General features: G+C 37.2%; 1 protein-coding gene across 26 annotated transcripts in view; it reads right to left on the bottom strand.

The window, feature by feature from the left end:
- SIPA1L1 (signal induced proliferation associated 1 like 1) overlaps positions 1-23445 on the bottom strand; it is a 205577-nt gene that overhangs the window by 30605 nt on the left and 151527 nt on the right. For all 26 annotated transcript variants that reach the window (XM_080595949.1, XM_080595945.1, XM_080595927.1 and 23 more), the window contains 6 exons: positions 18092-18195; positions 16476-16633; positions 12845-13421; positions 11457-11731; positions 8586-8864; positions 253-402 (listed from right to left, as the gene is read on the bottom strand). In XM_080595949.1, the coding sequence (XP_080452075.1) occupies positions 253-402; positions 8586-8864; positions 11457-11731; positions 12845-13421; positions 16476-16633; positions 18092-18195 (1543 nt within the window). The remainder of the gene's footprint in view (positions 1-252; positions 403-8585; positions 8865-11456; positions 11732-12844; positions 13422-16475; positions 16634-18091; positions 18196-23445) is intronic.

The raw sequence follows: 23445 nt of genomic DNA, 5'->3' as shown, positions 1-23445 counted from the left end.
AGCTCTGTTGTAGACTGGGATCAGAGAGATAAAGTCAGGGTGCAAATGGAAAAAGTATAAGCAAGGGATTTAAAAATCTGACTTCCAAAAAGCATGACAGTGATACTTGAGGACAAACATGTTTTAATGCGCGTAAAGAACAGTTGGCAGGAGGCTGTGTAAACACTCCTGTGTTTAACATACATTACAACAAATGGAACAGAGAACAAAAAACTGCCTAAAAAGAATATGAAAAAAGTCTAGAGTGCCTACCCTTCTGGCATAGATTTTTGTCTGTATGTGCCCCCACCAGAGCCAGTCTCGCTTGAGGTTGATAAGTTGCTTGGAGAATTGCGGCACTGCTGCGACCTTGCTAAGGCAATGGATGAAACAGTGACGTAGACATCAGAACCAGGCGACAACCTGTTCAGAGCAAGAGAACCAGTCAAATCAGCAATTCCGAACTGCAGTAACACAGTGCAAAGCATGACGGACTACCCAGTGCAAAATGTCACATCAGCAAAGAACATGTCATCAATGAGACAGTAGAAATAGTGCCAGTCAAAAGATTAGACATGTTCCCTCTATTAATCCTTTCCCTGTGGAACCAGGGAAATCAGCTTTAAAAAGATAGTCTATGGGAGTAAACGAAGAAAGGCAGGTGGGGATGGGGGAGGAATTCCCAGCACAAACTAGGAAAGCACCACAGTTTCTAAAGTCCCGATTTGTTTTTCGAGATTGAATGTAAGGAATAATGAAGCATGAAATTCCATACCCAAATACCAAACAAAGCGATCTACTTCTACCTCTCAAAACAAACTCTTGCCTGGAATTCAAAGTTGTCTATGCAAACTCTTCCAAGGGTGTCAAGCTTATCCCTATGCCACCAAACTGGCCCACATTAAAGCATAAGGTCTAAAAATGTAACATTATTTATAAATATCTTGAAATCCACCCAAAAACTTAACACTCTCATATAAAACATATCAGAACGCTGAAAATACAGACCTGAATCATATGAAGCCTTCTCCTGTTGGAATAACCGTACAGCAAATAAACAGACTAGAATTTTCGACACATGCATCTGGGCAGAATGCTTACACTGTTGAACTTGTATATCCTGTTCTACAATTGAAGTCTTTTCTAGATCCTTTTCTGCTTTGAGCACTTTATTTTCCAAACACCAACTGAATTCAGTGCTGCTGGTTAGTTTTTTGTTCAACTTACAGTGACTGAAGCCATTTAGTACTTCTGCAGTGATCTACGACTTCGAATTGAATTACACCATCCGAGAATAAATTATATTGTGAATGTAAGTCTTTTACGGTATTTTTCTGAGTTAAAATGCATAATTACACACTAAAAATATTGACTTTAAAAAAAGATAGTTGTCTCAGCACAAAAATTGAGTCCAGAGATTTATCTTAACCTACATACTTAACCTGTATCTGTAAACGAGCAGATTTTAATCTGCTCTCACCATAGTACTGTAAGAAAGTTCAAAAACTCTTCTGAAAATACAAAAAAGCACAGCACTGACTAATATGCGTATATTCAAGTATATGCATATCCAAATACTTATAGACAGGTAGATTTAAAAAAAAAGTGCATTTGGTCTCAGTACTTTACCAAAAACCAGTAAACTAAAGCTTAAAAGAGGAAAGAGCAACAGGGCTGAACCAAACATGCTGATCATCTGGAATTTCATAAAGTACACATCATTAGTAGCAACTCTTTTTCCCCAGACAAGAAAGGAATGATCCAACTACTCCTGACCATCAAAGTATCACACCAAACTCAGTAATTCCTTTCTAGTCTACTGAACTGAATTTATCTTCTCACATTTATCAAGCAACAACTCTGAAATACTTAATTGCAAAGTAAACAGTTCAAAATTTGGAAACTTGGGGAGCAGTGAGCCAAGCAGTTCGTTTTCCCATTGGCACTCTTATAAAGGAAAAAACAGTTTGGCCAACAGAAATGTGTGTTTTCAACAGCATTCACACATCTAATATAATCATACACATTTAAGTTATGCTGGCAGAGCAACACACTTTGAAAATGAGCTTTTTTCACAAATTTTCATTTACTATTAATGGCATGGAAACCCTTCACTTCAATAGTTTCTGTAAACGATTTACTGTTAGAAAATGCTTACATATTCACTTTGGATTCATCTATGCCTTTTCTCTATTTCCTGTGCCTTACCAAAAAGTGACAGCACTATTTAGAAGGAACATCAAATTTTCAGAACTGTGTCATGGAGTTATAACTCATTTACAAAGATGAAAGGCCCCGAGGGCAAAAAAAAAAATCATTACAAATGTGGCCTTAACAGCAGCAAGGAACAACGAGTTTGGCAGGACACCCTATTATTTAAAGCAGCAACACATTTTACTGGTACAGTTCACAAGAGAACATAAACAAGGAAAGACATTTCATTTTATGTGAAACATACAAATAAGACGAAAGAACTTCAAATTAGTTTGAATTGACCTTTTAAGCTGATTTGAAATCTACTGATGAAAGGCACTTTCCAAGACAAAAGGAATATTCAAAAGTATTGTTAGCAGTATGTCCCTGTAGTTAAGTTATTCTGTGCTTGTCTTTTATTTATAATTTAAAAAAATAAACTAAAACAGGCTATTATCTATTTCAAAAGACAGCTTTGAGAAGAAATTCCAAAATGGTTAAGTGCATGAGTTCCATAATTGAATTTAAAAATAGGCCAAGCGTCCATTGCATTAAAGAGATACAATTACCTTGCAGTCAATTGAATTGGGATTATAGTACGCGTGATTTAGCTCTAACAGACCTAGTTCATCCTGAAAGGACTGGTCGACTCTTGCCAAGTATGGGAAGAAAATCATCTTTTGTGAAGACAGTGAGTGGGATGGGCGTATGTTTATTTGCTTAGTATGACAAAGACATCAAAAGCATCCATCTTGCTCTTAATAATTCATTTCCAAGTCATTTGCTGTAACTTTCCCCAGATCTTCAGCTTGCATATGCACATAATATACATCATAGGAAAAAATGTCAGTCTAGCATGCTTTGAGCCTATGGCCTAAGACAGTCTTTAATTATACAATCATACTCTGGTCTCTTCTGCACAGCTCTGACATGCAGGAGGTGCAGCTGAGAGAAGAGAAGGGATGGCCTTAGAATCAAGGCATTTCCTTGCTGTCTTAGCAAACTGAATTCTCATCTTGCACTTGCTGCAGCATTCCTGTGTGACCATTGGCGTACTTGTTAAAGATGATTTTTCATTCACTGTCACTAACTGCAAGCTTCTCAAAGGCCTGACTTGATGCCGAGGCCTGATTTACTTCTGTGCTGAAAACTTACCAAAGCAGCTGAAGCTTTAATTTGAAGCTGTAATTAGAATATATAAAATATTAACAATGCTGGGCACACTTCCAAATTTGAGATGCCCAAAATAAGACATAGCAATTGATTAGAACATAATTTCTCTACCTTTGTTCTTAATCTGAAGAGGTCTAAAGACATCTCTTCTCACACAAGAGTCTTGAAAATTAAGTTTAATTAATACCCACATGAAGCATTCAGAAACTATAGTAATGGGTGCCACCGCAAACTTAGAGGGGAATTAATAATTGCATCTTTACAGTGGGATTTGAACACCATCCAGTAAATAAGGGATGGAGTAATGAAGAGGAAAATAAAATATTAAATAGCTGTTCTTTAATGAGCTGCATCCACTGTGTGAACTGAACGAGGCAGATGTCCTCTGTTTAAAGAAATTCTCATAGTTTAATCAAAGGAAGTATCAAAATATACATTTACACAAGGATCCTGACTAAAATCGCACAGCAAATCAAAGTTTGGAAGCCAACTGTATGAAACAAACTCAAAATAGCGGGAGGGAAAAATAAATAAGACAAGCTCCAAAATTACATCTTCTCCAGTAACATCAGCTCTGGCATGCTTCACTTATATATGTAGTTTATCATTGTTTTCCCTAATGTCTTCCTCTGATATTTATTCTGGGCTATAGATTACATAGTGTCTCATGTGAACTAATTAACGTGAAAGGAATTTATTGCATTTGTATTACTAGATCCTTTAGTCTTAATATTGCAGTAGCATTAGAGATTTATATTAAGATGTATAAAGTTTTTGATTATTTCTCCTGCTACTACAAACATGCACATCAATCATGAATACATTAAAGAAGCCAGGGTAAAATACGAGGAATAGGGAGATTTTAAGTATAAGCTAGTGAATTGGATGCATGAAGATAATTCAATACGGGCAGATTTAAGTACTCTGCAGGTCAGGCATTTGTCTGCTTTCAGTCAGGGACTGTCAAGCAAGCAACCCTCTCACCTACAACAGCAGTTCCTTAGAGAGGCTAAGAGGTTTTTATATATATGATACAAAAACGAAATCCACTAGTTCTCAGGACTGATAACACAGCTTTTAATTAACATAATTAAACGAGCTAAAGCAAAAATAACAAGTGCAAAAACCTAAATTTGTTTCACTCAGTAACTATTTTTAGAGACTATAGCTATATAAAGTGATCGTCAGCCAAATATCACTAGCAGGTAACTCCAAAAAAGTTACACTTCAGTCATGTAAGGCCTGATATATCAGAACTACGGTAACATCTCTATTTTATTCTCAGAAATTCTACTTGCTTGAGCTATGGCTGATGACAGGATTCCCCTCCTGCAATTCTGCGCTTTCTCCAAAAAGCGTCTGAGACTCAAAGCTCGAAGAGTCACACAGACCAATTCACCACGTGCTTCCCAGCTGCCATGTCCCTTAGGACACGGATCGCAAACTCTGCCTGTCTGCTGCTCGGTGGAGGGTATCTGTCACCACCGTCACTGCACCCTGCTCAGCGAACAAAGAGCGTGCAGCCAACAGCAAGCGGGAACGAGGAGCGATAAATGTCACCTTCAAACAGCTAAATATTAACATCGGCCAAACATCAGCATGTGTTAACTAGGGCTCAGCGCTGAAGAGACACAAATGATAGCTGCCGATAGTTAGACCACGGCTGAACATGAAAATGGAGGTATAGCTATAATTTAATTCTGAAATTGCTGACTGGTGCTGATTCTCACAGGTAAATATCCAGCCCCACTGATCATTAGCAGCACCTTCATTTGGAAAGTGAAGCCCTGATGGTAGTAAGGAAATACAGGCTATCTGCACAGCCTTGCTAATGAGCCATAATTAGGACCTGTAACACTTCGGTGACTCTCATGGGTTCTCTTGACAGATGGCTGACAAAAGTAAGTCAAAACCAAAAGAATGATAAGGTGTTTTATATGAACATAAAATTACTGCTTGTAAGGCTGATGAGTTTGAGCTTCGACTCTCACTAGTAAGGCACCAGTGGCCTGGCTAAGAAGGAAAATGAGCCAGCCCTGGTCTTTGAGCTGCAGATGGGAACACAAGAAGGGGGGTAGGAGAGGGATGCAGAGCGGGTTTCATGTCACAGGTCGGAGCAGTGCTAATGAAGGGGCTGACAGGGACCCCCAAGTCCTGATGGTTCACAAACCCTGGGCTAAGACAAAGTATCAGTTTGAACAACCAAATGTTCTGAAAGCATAACGTAGAAGAGAGCTAGAAAGTTCAGTGATGCAACGTGAATTGCTACCTTGAAAGCTGAAACAAAAAAAAAAATATGCAGAAATGAGCTAGATTACTATCACTAAGAAGAGTATTTCAGTGATCCATGAAAAACTTGCCTACTTTGAGATGAACAGGTAAATCTGAATTCCCACTTGCTGCTCTAGTGTTATCTGTCACTGCGTTCTCACAGTCCCACACAGGCCATGAAGGGTTTTCGTTCACAACTGAGCTAGAGACCCTCTGGGTATGCTGTTTCCTCCCCTCCTACCTTCATCGTCAGAGAAGACTGAAAACAGATCACACTAAAAAAATTCTCTACTAGCAAAACTCTCATTCATGTTCTTTTCAGTGACAGTTGTTTCTTTCTACAGCTCTTTAAAAATGCTCTATTGAACATAAATACTGCAGAGAGGGATGGTGAAATAGCCTTTTTATATACAATGGGGCCACATTTATAACTGCATTAATTAAAGGGTTGTTACTGGATCAGATAACATGGACCACCAGCATAGATTCTGGTACCCATCTTACCAGACTATTCTTTGCCATCAATTTATCCAACCAAGAGGGAACTAAACAAGGAACAAATCACAGGGAGCAAAGCAACACGCAGCCCCATCACTGCTGCCCACACCAGAAACATGCAGGCATATGCCAGCATCTGCTGATATGTGATCTTTGCTCTTTGAAAAGGAGAAAAATTAGTGGTGAGAATAAATAAATCAAATGAGACAGCTGTTAACAGGGCTATGAAAATCTCATCTTGGTTCATTTTCAAGATTTTACACAGTAAGAATGGAAGTATCTGAGCTTCCTAAAATGCAAAGCTTGCTTTTGTCATGCAGAGAAAAGACAAACAAGAGTCTTGCAGTGAGCTTATTGCTTTTTTTTTTTCCTTCAGTATTCCTTTAAAATGACATAACTGTATTTTTCTTCACTTTAACTGGAAATACGTTAACCTCACACAGCTGCAGTTATATTTAAACTTGATCCAGCCAAGACTAACATGTTTAGAAGAGCAGACAGATATGAGAGAAGACTTTTCTCAGGCATCCAAAAAAAGACCCCACCAAACTAAAAAGCTACTTTGGTAATATACATTTCAGGATGAAAAAATCCAATAGAACCTTTTCTGTATAAAAACATAAAATAATGTCTGTAGGAAAAACAAACCCTCCTACATACTTTGAAAATGAAGGAAATGGAAAGTCAAAGTTTCACATTTTGAAAACAAATACTGAGTATATGGAAATGTAATTTTCCTTTGCAAAACTCCATAACTCCCCACTAGAAGCAACTGGATAAATGTTGGATGCTTTAGGTGTGTTGTATTGCCCACGTGGATTTTTGTGCACAAGAAAACCACAGTTAGTAATACCACATCTCTCAGTGCAGCCAAGGTCTCATCCTCCTCAGCACAAGGAATGGAACCAACCACTCAAGATTATAGACAAAATTCTTTGGTTAGTACCACAAAGAGACAGAGGCTTATGAAAAGAAGAGCAGCTCAACTGAATCCAATGTCCTGCCACTCCCTGAAACTTTGCCCAGGTATTTCTGTGCCTTCCATAACTACAGAGTGAGATTCTACAGCACAGGACGGAGGAAAAAAACACAAAAACAACAACAAAAAAACAGACCTACTCCTATTCCATCAAACTCATCATCTACTGGTCTCCAACTATAACCAGCAAATATTGCATGAAGCAATGCAATTTTTATCTTCCACTAAATATATCATTACAGACAGAACTAAGTCCAGTGTCTCACAGGCTTTTGCAGCCTTCCTCACTCACAACTGTATCAAATAAAGAAAAAAGATAAATTGTATATATACATACATACATCCGTATTACTAGTGCTTTCAAGGTTGGCAATTTCCTGTTAATGCAAGCTTTAAGCATGTATCTGTAGAGCTTACACAAAGCTACAAGGAGGTGGAGGGTATGGGACACACCCTCTAACCAGTTTAAGTGCATACGTATGCCAGCATCTAATGAAAAATAAAGTAAGAATTTGAAGTCCTTACCAACTAGCATCATTTGTTACAGTGGCTTACACAGAAGCTTCAGTTTCACCTTGGTAATTTTCTGGTCTTGGTTGTACTGTCTTTTGATATATTTTTCATCCCCAGTTCTTAAGGATTTGAAAAATGTTTTAGCTTCATTCATTACAACTCCCTTTCTAAATTTTCTACACTATGCACCTTATTTCCACTGCTTTATATTTTTCAGCAATGTAAAACATGCTTAGAATCTGTATGCAGCTTTTAAAAATTATTTCTCCTAAGGAATTGTCCAAAACAAGACCTAGAAGCTATGACTTTATTTCCCTCAAAACATCTCTTTGTAAATACACAGGCAAGCAAAACAATGACAGTTCACTTGAGAATTATAAATCTTTTTCATGTAAGAACAAAAACACTGTGAAAGGTGTTCCTGATACCTTTCTTGATAATAATTGCTTTCTTATTTAAAAAGAAACAAAAAAACCCACATGCTAGATAAATGTGAACTTAAGAATCCAGCCTGAGAAGTCCAAAAGCTTCCCAATCAGATAAATCTGCTTTCTGTGCTGGTCAGAATTCCCTTGCTGTACAATCTCGTTAAATGCTATTCCTGCCTCAGGAGCTTTAGGTTATTTCACCAAGCCTATAAAACCATGAATTTTCATTTACTATGTCAAAACGTAGAGGTTCAGGAACATTTAGATCTAAAACTTTGCAACTCATTTAAAAACTAAGTAACAATATAGGAATTTTAGATACCGTCCAACACAGTGAAACATATCCTATCAATCTAATAATACTTATTTTGTGGTTAGCCATTCCAAGCAGAAATATTTGCTTTTGGCTTGTTTCATTCATATTCATATTGCATTTTGATTAATTAAAAACAAGATAATAAGCAGTCTTTAGACACCTAGATAAATCTATTGTGCTTTTTTCCGGACAAGATGCTGAGCAGCAATAAAAAGCAATTTGTGAAGATACGTACCTTCGGCTCTCCAGTGGGCGCCCATCACTAGAGATGCTTCGGGGGATGTTGGCTGCTCGTTCTGGGGGTGGCATTTTCCCTTCTCCTTTCCCCGAGCCAATCCTAGATGTTACTGGACTTTGAATTTGGGATGGTACCTGAGCCACATGAGGTCCCTGTCCTTTGTTTGCATTTCGCTGCCATTTGTTATTATTTCTGAAAGGAAATTTGAATTCATATGACATTCCTTCATTCACTTTGTACTCCATCACTGGCATGCGGTAGTTTTCTGAAGAACTCCTGGAAAGGAGAAAAAAAACATCGCTATAAAAAGAAAACAAGTACATTCTGTCCACAAATGCAGGAACAGGGCAGCACAAAAACTGGACTAAGGACATGAGCTAACCCAGTTCATTTAAGATGCAGGGAAAACTTTTGCATAGATTTTAATATGGTAGATTGATTTGGAAGGTAAATGTGACCTTCAGCTCTGGGTAGGATAATTTTGACAAATATATATGTCTCTATTTGCATGAATATTTATTGTGGTTACTTTGTTTACCTACACACATCATTTTCCCATGGGGAAGAAAAGAATGTCAAGCTCTGTAAACAATCAGTGCAAATTTTTTTTTTTTTTTAGCTCTTCCTTTAAGTGATTATGACATTAATGTGGAGAACTATCAGTATCTCCTCCCAGTTAAAATATAAAACAAAGTGGTAACCTGTTATCTGTATACAATGATATTAGCAAGTTCTGCAGTCTAATAGGAATAGATGGAGTGAAACAGTTGGTGTTGAGGTCTTGCTGTTCACAAGATACACATTTTGGAGTTTTACTTTGGTCTAACTCTAGCCTTGACCTGTAAATTAACTTAGCAGTTGGAAGGCATGAGGAGTGCTTCTGAAGCACATGTAGCAGCTTCACCTGAAAAGAAACCAGTCTGTGTGATGTGGAACACTGCAAGGGAAATGGGGATGATCAGGAAATTAGTTTTCAAAGTCCACTCGCTGTACAACTGAAATGTTGGCACTTCCCCTCACCTTCTTCCCCCCCTCCCTATTTTAAGTATTTGCTGTTGTTTACCTAATGATTATATACTTCAGCTGTTTGGGTTTCTCTTTATTTGTAGGCATAGTTACAGTTGGAGAAGCAAGAATACAAAATTCCCTCTAGTTGCTGTGTCCTTAACTTCAAGGTCAGCAACCAGTCCTCTAAATGAGTTCAGCGGCAATGTTTTAATGACTATGTTTTAGCCGAGATAAAAGCTTAACAAGGCTTGCCTATGTGCAGGGCATTAGGTTGTGAATCAGGGTATTTGGATATATTTTTTATCTGCTACTGACCTTGCATACGTGACTGTTGGCAAGTCACCCCATCTAACGGCACCCATGCTCCTCCTCCAACTTTACGTCAATCAATTTATTAGGATAGGAACTGCTTCTCATGTGAATGTATTATACCAAGCAGAATAGATCTTCATTTCCGTTATAGTCTGTACAATTTACTGGAGTAGAAATACTAAATGACCTCCAGAGGACACAATGAAAGGACTCAAGTTTTGGAAAACTGATTGCCAGAGGAGATACTGCTTTGTGCTATGATTTAAGTCAAATCTTCAGCAATATTTGTAGGATAGCCACAAATTCAAGACACCGTTTCTAAACCTTAATGATTTTGGATAAAGCAAACAGGATAAACAGTTGCTTTACAAAATTTTGTAACTGGGTAATAACCTACTATGACTATAGTTGCCCTCTGCAAGACAACAAAACCCACTGCTGCTGAGAACTGTATTTCCACAAGTGCAGTTATTTCTCTTCCTGCTGTGAGTATGGATACACTAACAGTAAGCTTGCTTTTGGCTGTACTTAATTTAGTTCAGAAATAATAGGATCTCTGCTTTCCACACAGATTTTTCTGCTCTAATCCTTTTGCTATGATTGCAGCTGAACGTTCCATTTGCTTGGGCTGCTAAATACTGTACAAAAGCTTTCCAAATACCTCATGGGTGACCTTATGCCACTGCTCATTTTAATCCCTGACGTATTCAATTTTCCATTGACAACTAGGGGACAAATAAAACGCCTTTCCTCTCTGCTACCCGTTACAACAAGAGTTATTAAGACTCACAGTAAAAACAAATATGAATTCTTCTAGCTTTTATGCAAGTACATAATGCTATGTGGCTGAACAATGCAGATATCTGCAGAGTTCAGAAGGGAAGAGTAAGAATTATAGAAAGCTTTGGGTGGTATGAGTTCAGGAAAAATGCAGAGACTCAGTGTCCAATTTAGAAAAAAGAATACACAAACTAATGTTTTTTTCTGATCAAACTACATGTAAAATCTGTACGAGCAATAAAACAGTAGACACAAGCCTCCTCAGGCTTAACAAAGATTGGAAGCAAGAGGCAGGCAGCAAGATCTACTACTAAGTAAAGAAGAATTACAATTCACAGCATTTTCTCTGGACAGATCCATAGATTTGATAGACCTTAGTAATTTACAGCCTTATTTATTTGTGAAAGAAGAAAAGTATACATTCATTCTTATCTTTCAAGTACTACATCCACAGACACTACAAACTATCAACAAATGGGAAAGCAGAAGGAGCAACGTATAATTATTTTTGACACAGCAGAAACACAGAATTCTCAATTAAAAGTTGTTTGATTTCCATTTGTAGTTTAAAGGTTCTTTAGACATCTTATTAAACTGCAGTATTCAATGAATATTTAGTGGGGCCCAGAATGTGAGTACTGGCAATTTTCCCTGCCCCTTCTTTTGTATATTAAAACTGTGCCATAGTTTCTGGAGTTAATGCTTATTTGGTGGCATTCCTCCCCTCCCTCAAAAAATTTCTGGCCAAAAGTAGCTATTGCAGCATACCTGCGTGGTGTGCAGTCCTCATATGGAGGGACGATGACGACCTTCACTGTTACAGATGTTCTCAAAAGATCAATCATTTGCTCGTGGCTCAGGGTGGCTACAGCCACCTTACAGATTTCCACCAGCCGGCTCCCCTGTCGCAGTCCTGCCTGCCATGCATAGCCATAGGGCTCGACATCTGCCACAATGCCTTCATAGTTTACATGGAAACCAAGCTGGCCCAGTCCATTCCTACGCAGAGTCATCTCCACTGTTTCACAGCCCTTAGTCACAAGCTGTGAATTAAAACGAAGAGAAAATTTAGTGAGCACTCATATTTTCAGTGCTCATACAGGTCTAAGGACTACATTTTCGTACAATCAACCAAGCACCTCCCAAGACAGTGATGGGACACGATCGGGGAAAATATATCACAGTCCTCGGTATTCAACCAACTGAAACAATCTTGTCACTCAAACTGGTATTTTCAGTAGAGTCTTGTCACCCAAGTTTAGCCTGGAAGTTTTACTGAAACCACATGAATTTTAGAAGAAACATGGCAGCACACAACAAACACACACATGGAGTTACACAAACATCTCTATTTTTTCTCTTACACTTCAGTAACCAGACAACCAAGCTACCTGTTTCTAGCTGTTTCAGTAAACTGCAAGATAACTTTCAATCAGAATAGTAATGTAGAGGCATGCAGCTGTTATACATAGTAAGCTATAGTCCATGCCACCTCTTCTATCCACCATGAACACTAATACGGTAAAGAACAATTTAATAGGGCATGTTTTTTCCTGGTCATTATACATCTACAGTTGTAAAATTAAAGAAAAGACAATAAAAGATAACACATTCTTTAATGATTTAATTCGATAAAAAATGAGAACACACAGATGTTTTATATAGAGATACCACCATTGACTACATTTTTATTTTATCATATGCATTAGGAGAATATCTGAAGGTTGTAATTGAGATTGGGACTACGCCCTGCTGGTGACAGAAAGACAGTCTCAAAGATATTGCAGTTTCATTTGAAAGAAGATACAAGAAGCCTATAAAACAAAGAAAGGAAGGAAAAACAAGCAAAAGAAAAAAGGTAACATGTCAGTATCTATTGTGCAGGAGTAATTTATGTATGTGAAAGCCCTGTGGTTTTTTTGTTTTAAATACTGAGGCATTTGACACAACCTGCTGCGGTTGGCTGGTATCTGATTAAATGTCAGGGCAATATTGGATTTTGAGAAGTAAAGGCAGAAAAGTCCTAACAGATTTATTGATTGGCAACCCGAACAGCTTCAGGCATCCCAAACATTGATGCAACTGAAGCCTTACACGGTGGTGGGGTCAGAAGAGCAAGCAAAGAAGAGGAATCAAACAAGAGAACAAATTCTAACCTCCAGCCTTTTGACGATCTCTTTGATGTCATCAATGTTGCTGATGAAGCTCTCCAAAGAAACACATTCACCTCTCTCATAGAATATTTTGATATTTGTGTCTGTTGAAGTCCACCCTATCACATCCCGACAGGAGCAATTAAACACCACGCTTTTTGTGTCCTGTTCAATGAGGACTACAAACTCATTAGAGATGCCTAGGAGACAGTCTATTTCCATACCCTTGCTGTAATCTTTTGCATGGACACTCCAAACAATAGCACCAGAACTATAGATCTCTGCTCCTGGATAAGGCTTGGACTTCTCTTTCTTTTTTGAAGCGAGCGAGATGAAGGGAAACTTGCCAGAAGGGTCAATAGGTGTATTGGTGACATTCTTCTCTGCCAAGTCTTTCAAGTATTCTTGACGGGTCCTGGTGGCCATCGCACGAAACTTTTCTGATTTGTGAGCAGCATTCTCTGCATTAATGACTTTGGCTAGTAAGAAGTCCCTGAACACATTTGATTTAGGAAACGTGACACCTTTTGGAATAGGTGGTCCAAAGGATGGTACATCTCTGGATCTTGTCACAGCAACACTAAAAGAAATACAGGAATAAGGAAGAAGCAGAGTGTTTTCAGTATATGCAAATTCAGCATTTTTTGAATAAATAAAATGGATTCCCTTTTTTCCTTGACCCCTTGATGTTTTTCTCCTTTTCCCAGCAATATGCCTATATTTACATTTTAATCTTGCCAGTGCGGAGACCATGTCCCTCACTGTATGAATAGAGAACCAATTATTTCTTCCTCTAAGAACTTTCTGAGTCATTCTCAGCACCACAGCTTAAAGAGAACTTGAAATGCAAAAACCTGCTTTTGTCATAACATAGTCAGTCAGGTACTGTAGTTCTGATTTTTGTTTCTTTTTGTTATAACCAGCATATTTCTGACATACTCTATTATTCTAGCTTATAATTTAGGCACCTAAATTGCTGAAAGGCTCATCTGAAAGGCTTATTCATTCAGCAGTCTCTCCTAAGTAGAGATCACCAACTGTGCTGTTACAACTTTGTAGAAAAGTACGCCAACCATTCAGACCTGATTTACCACATCCAGAACTTAATATAAAGCAGCAATAACTAATTTTGGCCAAAATATCACGGTAATGTAGTTTAATAAAGAAAAAAACATGAAAGTATACTAAAAGTGTATGTGGTCGTTAACTTGGAAGGCTGACTAGTATTAGTTTTACACTTTATTCTAACCTGAGTCTTTCAACACAATTAAGAAAATTTCCCCAAAATCAACAACTGAGATTGCAGAAACACTAGCCAAGTATTTGAGGGGAGGGGAATGGATGGGGATCACCCAAATCTTGGTTTTGATTTTAATTTATTGGGTTTTAATTATTTTTTTCTGGCAACAGATACTCAAAGATGCCATAGACCACCATATTTCCTTCAAACATATGCCATATATACATATATAAAGTATGCAACATGGAGTGCCCATGATGCAACTATCTGGCTCTTGATGATCTTCAATGGTCCTAAAGAGTCTGTCGTTAAGAGATACGAGCCTAAGCTTTAAACACAATTAACTGAATTTAATGAAAAACTACCAGTGACATTTTCTTTGATTAGGTTTTCAATATCATGAACCACAGGGATAAGACTTTAATCTTTAACATATGCTAGAGAAGTTTTAAAATGTGAATGATGTTGACGGAGAAGCCAGACTTTTGAAATACTGTTTATCTTAGCTGGGAAGGAGAATCACTGGCCAAGACAGTGCTTGATTTTATTCCTTTTATGTAGTTTTTAATATAAATTCCAGTACAATTTTATTCTATATGGCTTCCTGTTTTGTCTAGAATTATGAATCTATGAAACTGTTCCAAATAATCCACCGAAAAGAGGTCAAACTTGCTTTGAAAAGTTTCCTAGAAAAACTTTTCATAATGGAATTCTATAAATTTAAATCAAGTGTTCACACTGAGGGGGTGGGGAGGAGAGGAGAAAGGATTTTAGTCTTAAAAGACAGTACACAAAACACACAATGTGCAGACTCCAGCATCAATCTGGTCTGCACACAAGCCTGAAGACCAATGTGCATGCATAAAATTGCAGGATTGGCACTTAGCACCTAGCCAATTTTTAAATGAACACAGACACACTTAGAGCTTTTTTTTCCAGCTCCCATCCCTTAAAATCTAAATCTGTAGTGTCACTGCATCACTAAAGCTGAAGTTTTCATATAATTTTATTCACTATATATTATTCACTAATAGTAATCAATCACGTTCTAGCCCTTACAGTTGTGAATACTTGAAAAACAAATACAAGAGATTCAAAAGCCTGAAGACTAGAAGAACCCATGATATATTTAGATTTATTACAGTAAAGAGTATAAATCTTTAGCATGCTTTTATAATGAAAAAAATTAAAGTGAGTCATACTATCTAAAACAGTAACTGAAAACAAATCTGTAAATACACAAGTTCAGATGGAAAATATATTTGTAGTGGAGGGATTTCCTACTTTCCCTTTCCTTCAAAATCATTTTGCCTTTTTTTTTTTTTTCCTGAAATGTCTGAATGTTTAAGAACAGGCTATGTCCACATAAACTAAATAGCAGTTTGTCTTCAGAAGTACAACACAAAATGAGAGTTTTGAGTGAACTTAAAACTCTAGTACCCCAACTGCTATGGTTCTCCATTTCTGGGTTTTTAGTAGAAAGGGTCAGGAAACAACGTGAAGATTAAGAAACGTCTATCTAGTTATATACAGTCAACAACCTGCCTTAAAATGAGTATCAACATAAACATGCCTAACTCCAGGAAAGTTAAATACATGTACAAAGTACAGCACTGATTCCAGTACTGTTGCATGAGGGTGTTACCAGAAACTGTTGGGAAGGGAAAACCTTCAAACTCCACTGTATCTATTTGAGATGGTATGTTCATGTTCTTCAAAGACACTGCAGTCAACTGCTTTTGCTCTTCCTTTACATAAGCGCTTGACTGAATTAAACACTTGGCCTTAGAATTAACCTATGTTTACTGAAATACAGACGTTCATCTATCTCATTTCAAGACAACTGGTCTAAACCCATTACTCTGACACTTCATATTATAAATAAAATAATAATAATTAAGAATTTGCTGAGATTAATCAGTATTTTAAAATAAAAATACAGCAAGAGTTCTGGATGTAGCAAAGGTAAAGAGTTCCAATTACATTAAAAGAGCATTATTTCTACGCTTAGTTTAGTTAAAAAATTTACACCAAGTAGGAATCTTATCTTGCAATACTTCATTGTATGTTGCTACCAATTAGCATTTTCTATTTTAATCTTAAGAACTTGAAGGTTACAGTAAGATTTTTTGCTGCATAATGCTCTATGGAAGAGTATTATTTTTTTTTGGACAGAAGTAAAGTAAGTAATAGGTATTTCAGACAAAACGTTACCAAAAAACTAGCTTCTTATTGAAGGGTTAGTCATACTTTTTCCCCACTGTCTTCATTTCAAAAAAAGGCACAAACTCAGATGCCTAAGTTACCTGAACAAAAAGTGAATTCATAAAAATAAAAAACTACACCTCCATTTACACTCAATTCCATGTTTTCAGTGAAACTAGTGACAGCTACCTGTAACAAACGCTGTCAGTACAGGGACCGTGTACTCTCACAATGACAAAGACATGCTGGAAGTGGGATCGAATGTTCTTTGGGCTGAATGGCTGTGCTCCAGGTTCCTGGAAAACTATTGTCACAATATCGTTTCCAATGTGTCGTTTTCTCAGAAGCTTAAAAAGAAACCACAGGTTAAATAAGTCTTCTCACTTTTTTTCAATTATTTCTCATTATTTTCAATTACTATTGTTCAATTTTACATTTCAAGCTGAAAACCAAAACAGATAAGGATTTACATGCTAAGTAACAGAATGTTAGTTATTTATCTAACAAACTTCATGGGCATGGGCATTTATTTTCATAACAGTTTCATTTCTACATCTAATATATAGGAAGAGGAAAGTTTAATATAAGTAAAAATGAGAAAAACAACAAACACCTGCTAGTATGTAATCAGTCATCAATCAGTGATAGACAGAAGCTGGAAAACATTCCCTGCTTCACACAATTTCACAAGCCAGAGGTTAGGTTCTAAATCGAGTTGAAAAAAGTTGTCATTGTCCTTAAAACAGTCTATAAAAATTTTCTGATAGGCTTCTTTCAGTAAATCCAAGACTACAGTAAAGATAGATAAAATAGTATAATATTTAGTATACAAAAGCAAGGTAAAAAGAATAACGTGTTATTTATTGTTCTTGAAGGAAATCTCAATTTTACTTGTAGAAACACAAGTTAACAATTTCTAGATTCAAATGGATACACACCATATGCAACAACATGGCCTAATATTTAAAAAGGAAAATAAAATTAACTTTATTCAAATGTATCAGAAGGAGAATTTATGTAAGTGCAATGTAATTATTTAACTTGTAAATTGGTCAGGACACTTGGATTAACATCTCTCTATTCTTATAAAAGGTATCATGAGATCCTTATTGGCCTTTGTTTTTTTTTTCTCTGAAAGGAAAATGTCTCTATTTCTCTCCGTTAATTTGAGACGGTAACATTATTTAACTGCAGTAGTCCAAGTAAAGCACAGAAGAAATGCCATTTTTTATTGTTTTTAAGCAGTCACCGGTTTAGTTTGTCTCTCTCCTTTTACAAGTGCTTCAGAGTAACAAAGCAGGTCAGCCTATATAGCTCTTCATACGTTAAAAATAAAATTAAAAATTAAAATTAAAGCATTTTGTATCATGTCTTCTTTCAAATGGCTATGCAGTGCTGTACCACTCACTCATAACCTCTGATTCCAAACATATTACAGTTCACTGAATGCAATACTTGAAGTATAATTGACGTTGTTGCAGAAGTTAGAAAACTACTTTGTGTACACTACGGTCCTTTGGACTTAAGGTATGACCTCATATACCAAATGCAAATGTGCTACCGACAATATTAAAGTTTTAGTAAATAATCCATAGCGAAATAGAAAACAGTCCTCTGTAGTAAAATATAGCTATGGTGTACCTACAATGACCTGATTTGCTCATCTTTTGACACAGAGATGGCCAATTTTACTTCCGATCTTTAAGTGCTTCCTTTGCTGGTAACAAATAAAAGTTGTCATAATTATTCATTAGTTCAACCACTTTCCAGATAGAGGAAAAATTGTTAGACATGGTCCACCTTACCTGTTGTTTGTTGTTTGGAGTGTATGGCAACATAGTAGATACATGGAACATGATTTCATAGTCCTTGTAGGTTGTATACAGTGAGTGAGTACCTGTTGAATCAGCTTCAATTAAAGAAAAAAAGAAAATAAAAGCATTATTTAAAAAAGTTAAAAATCAAGTTTCATTGCTATCAACAAAATCATCAGGCAATATGAGAATTCCTATGCATCCTCAATCCTAGCTTACATGAAAGCAAATAAAAACTCACCCAGAGTTTATTCACCTGCCAAAGCAAAATGACACATAGAGGCAGCATGTATAATTTTTTGTTTACTTTTGTCAGTGATGAACTTGCTAGGAATAGGAAATTTCTACCAGAATATCCTGAAAAAAGCCCATTTAAGCATGAAAAATGACTAACTTATGGAGAAGCACAAACCGTATTTATAAAATGTAGGTGGGTATTAACCTCCACAAACACACATGATTTACATGTGTATAAAAGTACTAAGTTACAGAGTAATGTAATATAATAAAAAAGCATTCCTCACAGTAAATATATTAATTTACATACGATGCAGTTAAATAAAAGCTTCCTACTTTGTGTTAAAGCAATGGGGCAATCTGGGTTCGTTTGGTAGGCCAGTCTGGATCTGCACAGTTAGGAAGTCACTCGCCCATTAGTTCATCTCTACTTTTATACCCTTTGCTGCGCTTCTAAAAATGGGGGAGGGGGGGGGTTTGGGGAGGCATAAGGGTGGAAACCCAACTCTGACAGTACCTCAGAGACATTAGAGTTCAGAAATGTCACCCAGAAATGGAGAAGTGCTTTTGCAGAGCAGTAAGCCAACAGAACAAACCAACAACCAACTTTCAACTCAGTTCAAAAATACAATGCATTGCGATACTTGGAGGGATTCTTCGGAAACTGTGTGACATAAGCTTATTGATATTCTGGAAAAAACATGTGAGTAGCAAGATGTCATGGTTTTCAGACACCATCCAGCATCTCAGGCTAATCAGAATGAAACTGAACTGCACGGAATGCAAAAAGGACTTGAAAAGAAAGGCAGACAGATACTGGGAATGCATACCATGATCTCATGCGTAACTGGATACTGATGGACATATAATGCACAATATGTGAAAGAACAGAGAGGGTTCTTGTAAACATAAATACCAGGACTCTGAATGAACTGTAATAAGTCAAAAAAAAGCCTTCACTAAAAGCAGTGCTTAATGGAAAAGGAGTAGTCAAAAATGGGGTGTTTGCATGCTTACAGATGATGGTGGAAAATGCTGACAATGACACTATAATGCTGGTATATTAATCAAAGGTACTCTCACCTGGTTTGGGCTCTGGCCACCCTATTTTAAAAGTTATAGAAGAAATAGAAGGGATCCAGAAACAGGCCACAAAAATAATTATACGTGGATGGAGAGACTTCCATGCGGAGAGAAAATGATAAAAACTGGGATTATGAAGTTTAGGAAGAAAAAAAAGAAGGGGATAATTAAAGTTTACAAAGTGTTGGTTGAAGACAACACTTGGTTACAGACAAATTGGGAACTTTAATTTTTACTTTTTCTATCTTTAAAAAAGACACCCTGAAAAATGTTCCATTAATTTAACAAGTAATACGTTTAAAGCCAAAACAGTAAACACACTCTATTAAACATAATTGCTGTCTACAGTGCAAAAAGCCAGTTTTCAAATAGAATTTTAAAAATAACTAATTTACATATAGAAAAAAGCATCCTGGTTATCTGAAGTTATATAAACATGTGACTACTTTACATAATGTCAGCTATTTATAACAAAAAAAAAGTTAAGCTGTTAAACACTACACCTTGGAATATTTTACTGGCAGATCATGTTACTAAGGAAATGATAGCTCTGAGGTTTGTGAAGTATTTAGAATACAGTAAAGTGCACTGATTGTTTACCTAGATTTTGAGTATTAGCTTTAACAAAAATTTCTATTTTCCTGTTAAATTCGGAAAAATAAAGGAAGCATTTGTATCAGTTAAAAACTGCAACATCATCCATAAAATTAAATGCAAAAATTTCTACATTAGAGCTGCACAGAGATTTTGCACTTCTAAAGCACCTATATTTAATAAAAAGTGAAGAGAAAAAAGTGTTTCTAGATTCTTATCAAAAAACTCAGAAAATGTTTCAAAGGCTCTCTTTTCCAACACTCAACATTACAACTACAAAAAAAACCTAGCTATCTGCTGAATATTTTTTCATGCTAATTACAACAGCATGACAGCTGAAGTGGAATCATTTCTTCTTGCACTCAGTTTGCAGCAGCTTGCATCATCTGCCTTATCATTACAGTGCATGCTGAAGGAGACAGATGCACTTGAAAGTCACCCAAACATCAATGTAACTCCTTACTGCCCCCCCGCCCCATACGCAAATTTGTACAGTTGTACATAAACCTTAATATTTTTATATGCTCTATTTATTAAGGGGGGAGCATGTCAGGAGACAACACCGAATAAAGTAGTTTGACTCATTATTGTAAATGCTACACTAGAACAACACCCATGCGTTTAAGCCAAACTATCAACTTCCATGAATGGAGTCTGAAGAGGGCTCTTTCTTCATTGTCCGTCCTCCCTCAAGATGAGCAGAAATCCCACAACAGTATTGGTTCTGCAAATTCAGTAAGAAGGCTACACTCCTAGTAATATATTCAATTATTCCAATTATTAAGCAGAACCTTACTGAAGCCACTTGACTTGGCCAGCATGCTCCTAAGCAGCTTTTTAAAACTGTGTGCTAGGAAATTGAATAAAAATCAGTAAGAGTAGAAAATCCATCTCAGTGTTTAGAAGGAAAATATGTTGTGAAGAATTGAAGGTAAACAACAAAAAAAATGATACCAACTGGACAGGAGAAAGAACAGCCATTACTACAAATTGCAGCAGTGCTCACAATTAAGAAGCACAAGAACAGAAGTTTCAGAGCTTTATGTTCTTCCAATTCGCATTTGCTGTTTAAAAGCCCTAGCTTGTTCCTAGTTTCTCCTAGTTATTGGCCCATCTTCAGCCAACACCTGTCAAACCTGCCTCCCTTTCCATTACACACAAGGACTACACCGAGCATTCATGTTTGACTGCTGTAAGAGCCAAGTCACTTTCGGACACTTTTTCTGAATAGTCCTTTATTTTGTAACATACAAACATTTGTGTAGCACAAACACACAAATTCAGATGCCCTGCTCCGCTCCCTCCACCCTCCATGTCATCTTTTTAAGCAATCCAAGAGCTTCTGATCCTTCTCCGTCATTAGTCTCCCAGTGGATGTCTTAGACACAATAACAAATCTTTCTTACATGTGTTTGAAAAGATGTAATATAGCATAAGTTAAGAAGTGCAAGGTAATTATTTCATTAGAAACACTGCAGTTTATTAACAGCCCCCAAACTGAACATCAGCTTGAAATCCATACATTCCCTAAATTCTTAATCTGTTTAATATTCTATGCTGTTTTAATACTGTAATGTCTTAACCAAGAATTCATATAATATAAACACCTAATCCAGAAACTTATCATTAGTAGCTAAATTGCTCATCTCATCAGATAGATTTTTAATTAATATAAGTTGTAAGAGAGTTTATGATCTCTGTTTCCTGCACCAACCACTCTGTGGCTCTGCTGAACACACAGGCTGGGTTACCAGGCCCTGCATTACCTGATTTCATTTACTAATTTAAAGTATTGAGAAATAAGACTGAGTGAGGGGGAAGGGAAATAACGCATGTATGACAACTGGAAAACAAAGTCAAATGACTGAAGTTATAATTTCAAAGATTGCTGTGGTATTTACTACTTTAAAGTGATGCCTATAAACTTCCTAGCAACTGTGGGAGTGATGACTTTTTCAAGCTCTATTTCCTATCCGAAGTCTGCAGGCTGCCAGGAGATAGACTGCTTCCCCTCTGGTAATGCTCAAAACACAAACAAAACTTTAAAAGTAGCAGTTCTTTTCCACTGTTGCACTGGCGAAGCTCCAAAGCTAAAGCCCTTGACGGATCCAGTATACTTAAATAGGCTTTCCGTTAATAGGATGCATGAGATTCCTTCTTTTAAAAATTGGCTCAGTTACGGATACTTACCAATTAGGCCCCTAATTCTAAAAATTTCTAAGAACAACTGTTCTGAAATTGCCTTTTGCTATAGTGAAATTACCAAATTTGCATAAAATACAGAAGTCTTGTGAGTATTTCCACAGTAGATATACAAATCAGCTTCTCTCCACACTTAGAAAGTCTTCCATCCCGTCTCACATCATGCGTCTGCTTTTTCTGTTTTGCAAAGTATTGCCAAAGGTACAGAAACTAGCAAAGCTTCATAGCTCTGACCTTTCTTGCAAGCTGATGAACAGACATCTGTTTTTAAGAGCATCTTTGCAACCAGCTGTGCTGGCACGGAACAATTTTCATTCAGGAAAATTTCCTGAATAATGAGAACACAGGAACTATTTCATGATGGTGGTCTCCAGCAACACAAGAGCACAGAGCTGGAAAAGGGAGAAGGTGCGGGCCTCTATATACCATAGCAATTACAACAAAACCCCATAAACCCAAGTCATGGCAAAACCACAGCCTCTTCCTGCACAGGCTTTGTGTCAGGACCAGGGCAGAAAAGCCAGGTTACTTAATTACAGTAACTATTAAATACATCTTGCCTGTATGCAGTCTGCTGTTTGCCTGTTCCCCATGTGTAAGATTCAGCTGTTATGGCCATCTCTGGACGTTAGCATTTTGCCTATCGCCACCTTTCAGGATCAAGAAGCAGAGGCAAGAGAACCAGTCCTCAGTCTCTTCCCCAGTGGAGAACGCAGATGTTTGGAGAGGCAGCAGGAGAAAAGAAGAGGTCTGCAATAACATGGGTTGCCCACACCTCAACACACAGCTGTTTTTGAACAGGAGGAAACTCAAGCTCCTCAGCCACCTGCGAGTCCCAGGAGCAGCGTACAGCGCCTGCTCCAAGGCTCCAGCAACCTCACAATGAGCAGCAGGATGCATGGCCTCAGGACTGCAGGATAGCAAAGCTCTGACCTACGTTAGAGAGAACCAACAGCTCCCAAAACAGCTACTTCTACTTTTACTGTGAACTTCAGCTCCTCACCAAGGAATTAAAACTCCCAGTGAAACAACACCCCAGTATAAACTTGATTTTAATTACATTCCTGCTTGTTTCATTTAGGTGTCCTTATGCTGTTTGGTATGTCTCACAAGGCTTTCTGTACCACTCTCAAGGAGACAGGTTTCTGAGACTGTCACTTAACAAACGTTCCAGCCAAAGAAAGCTTGGCTTTTGTTCCACCATTGGGCAGCTATTCTAAATCTTGTGC

The sequence above is a fragment of the Anser brachyrhynchus genome (assembly GCF_964034855.1).
Source record: "Anser brachyrhynchus genome assembly, chromosome: 5".
NCBI lineage: Eukaryota > Metazoa > Chordata > Aves > Anseriformes > Anatidae > Anser > Anser brachyrhynchus.
The sequence above is the reverse complement of the archived record's forward strand: the minus strand, read 5'-3'. Positions and strand labels throughout refer to the sequence as shown.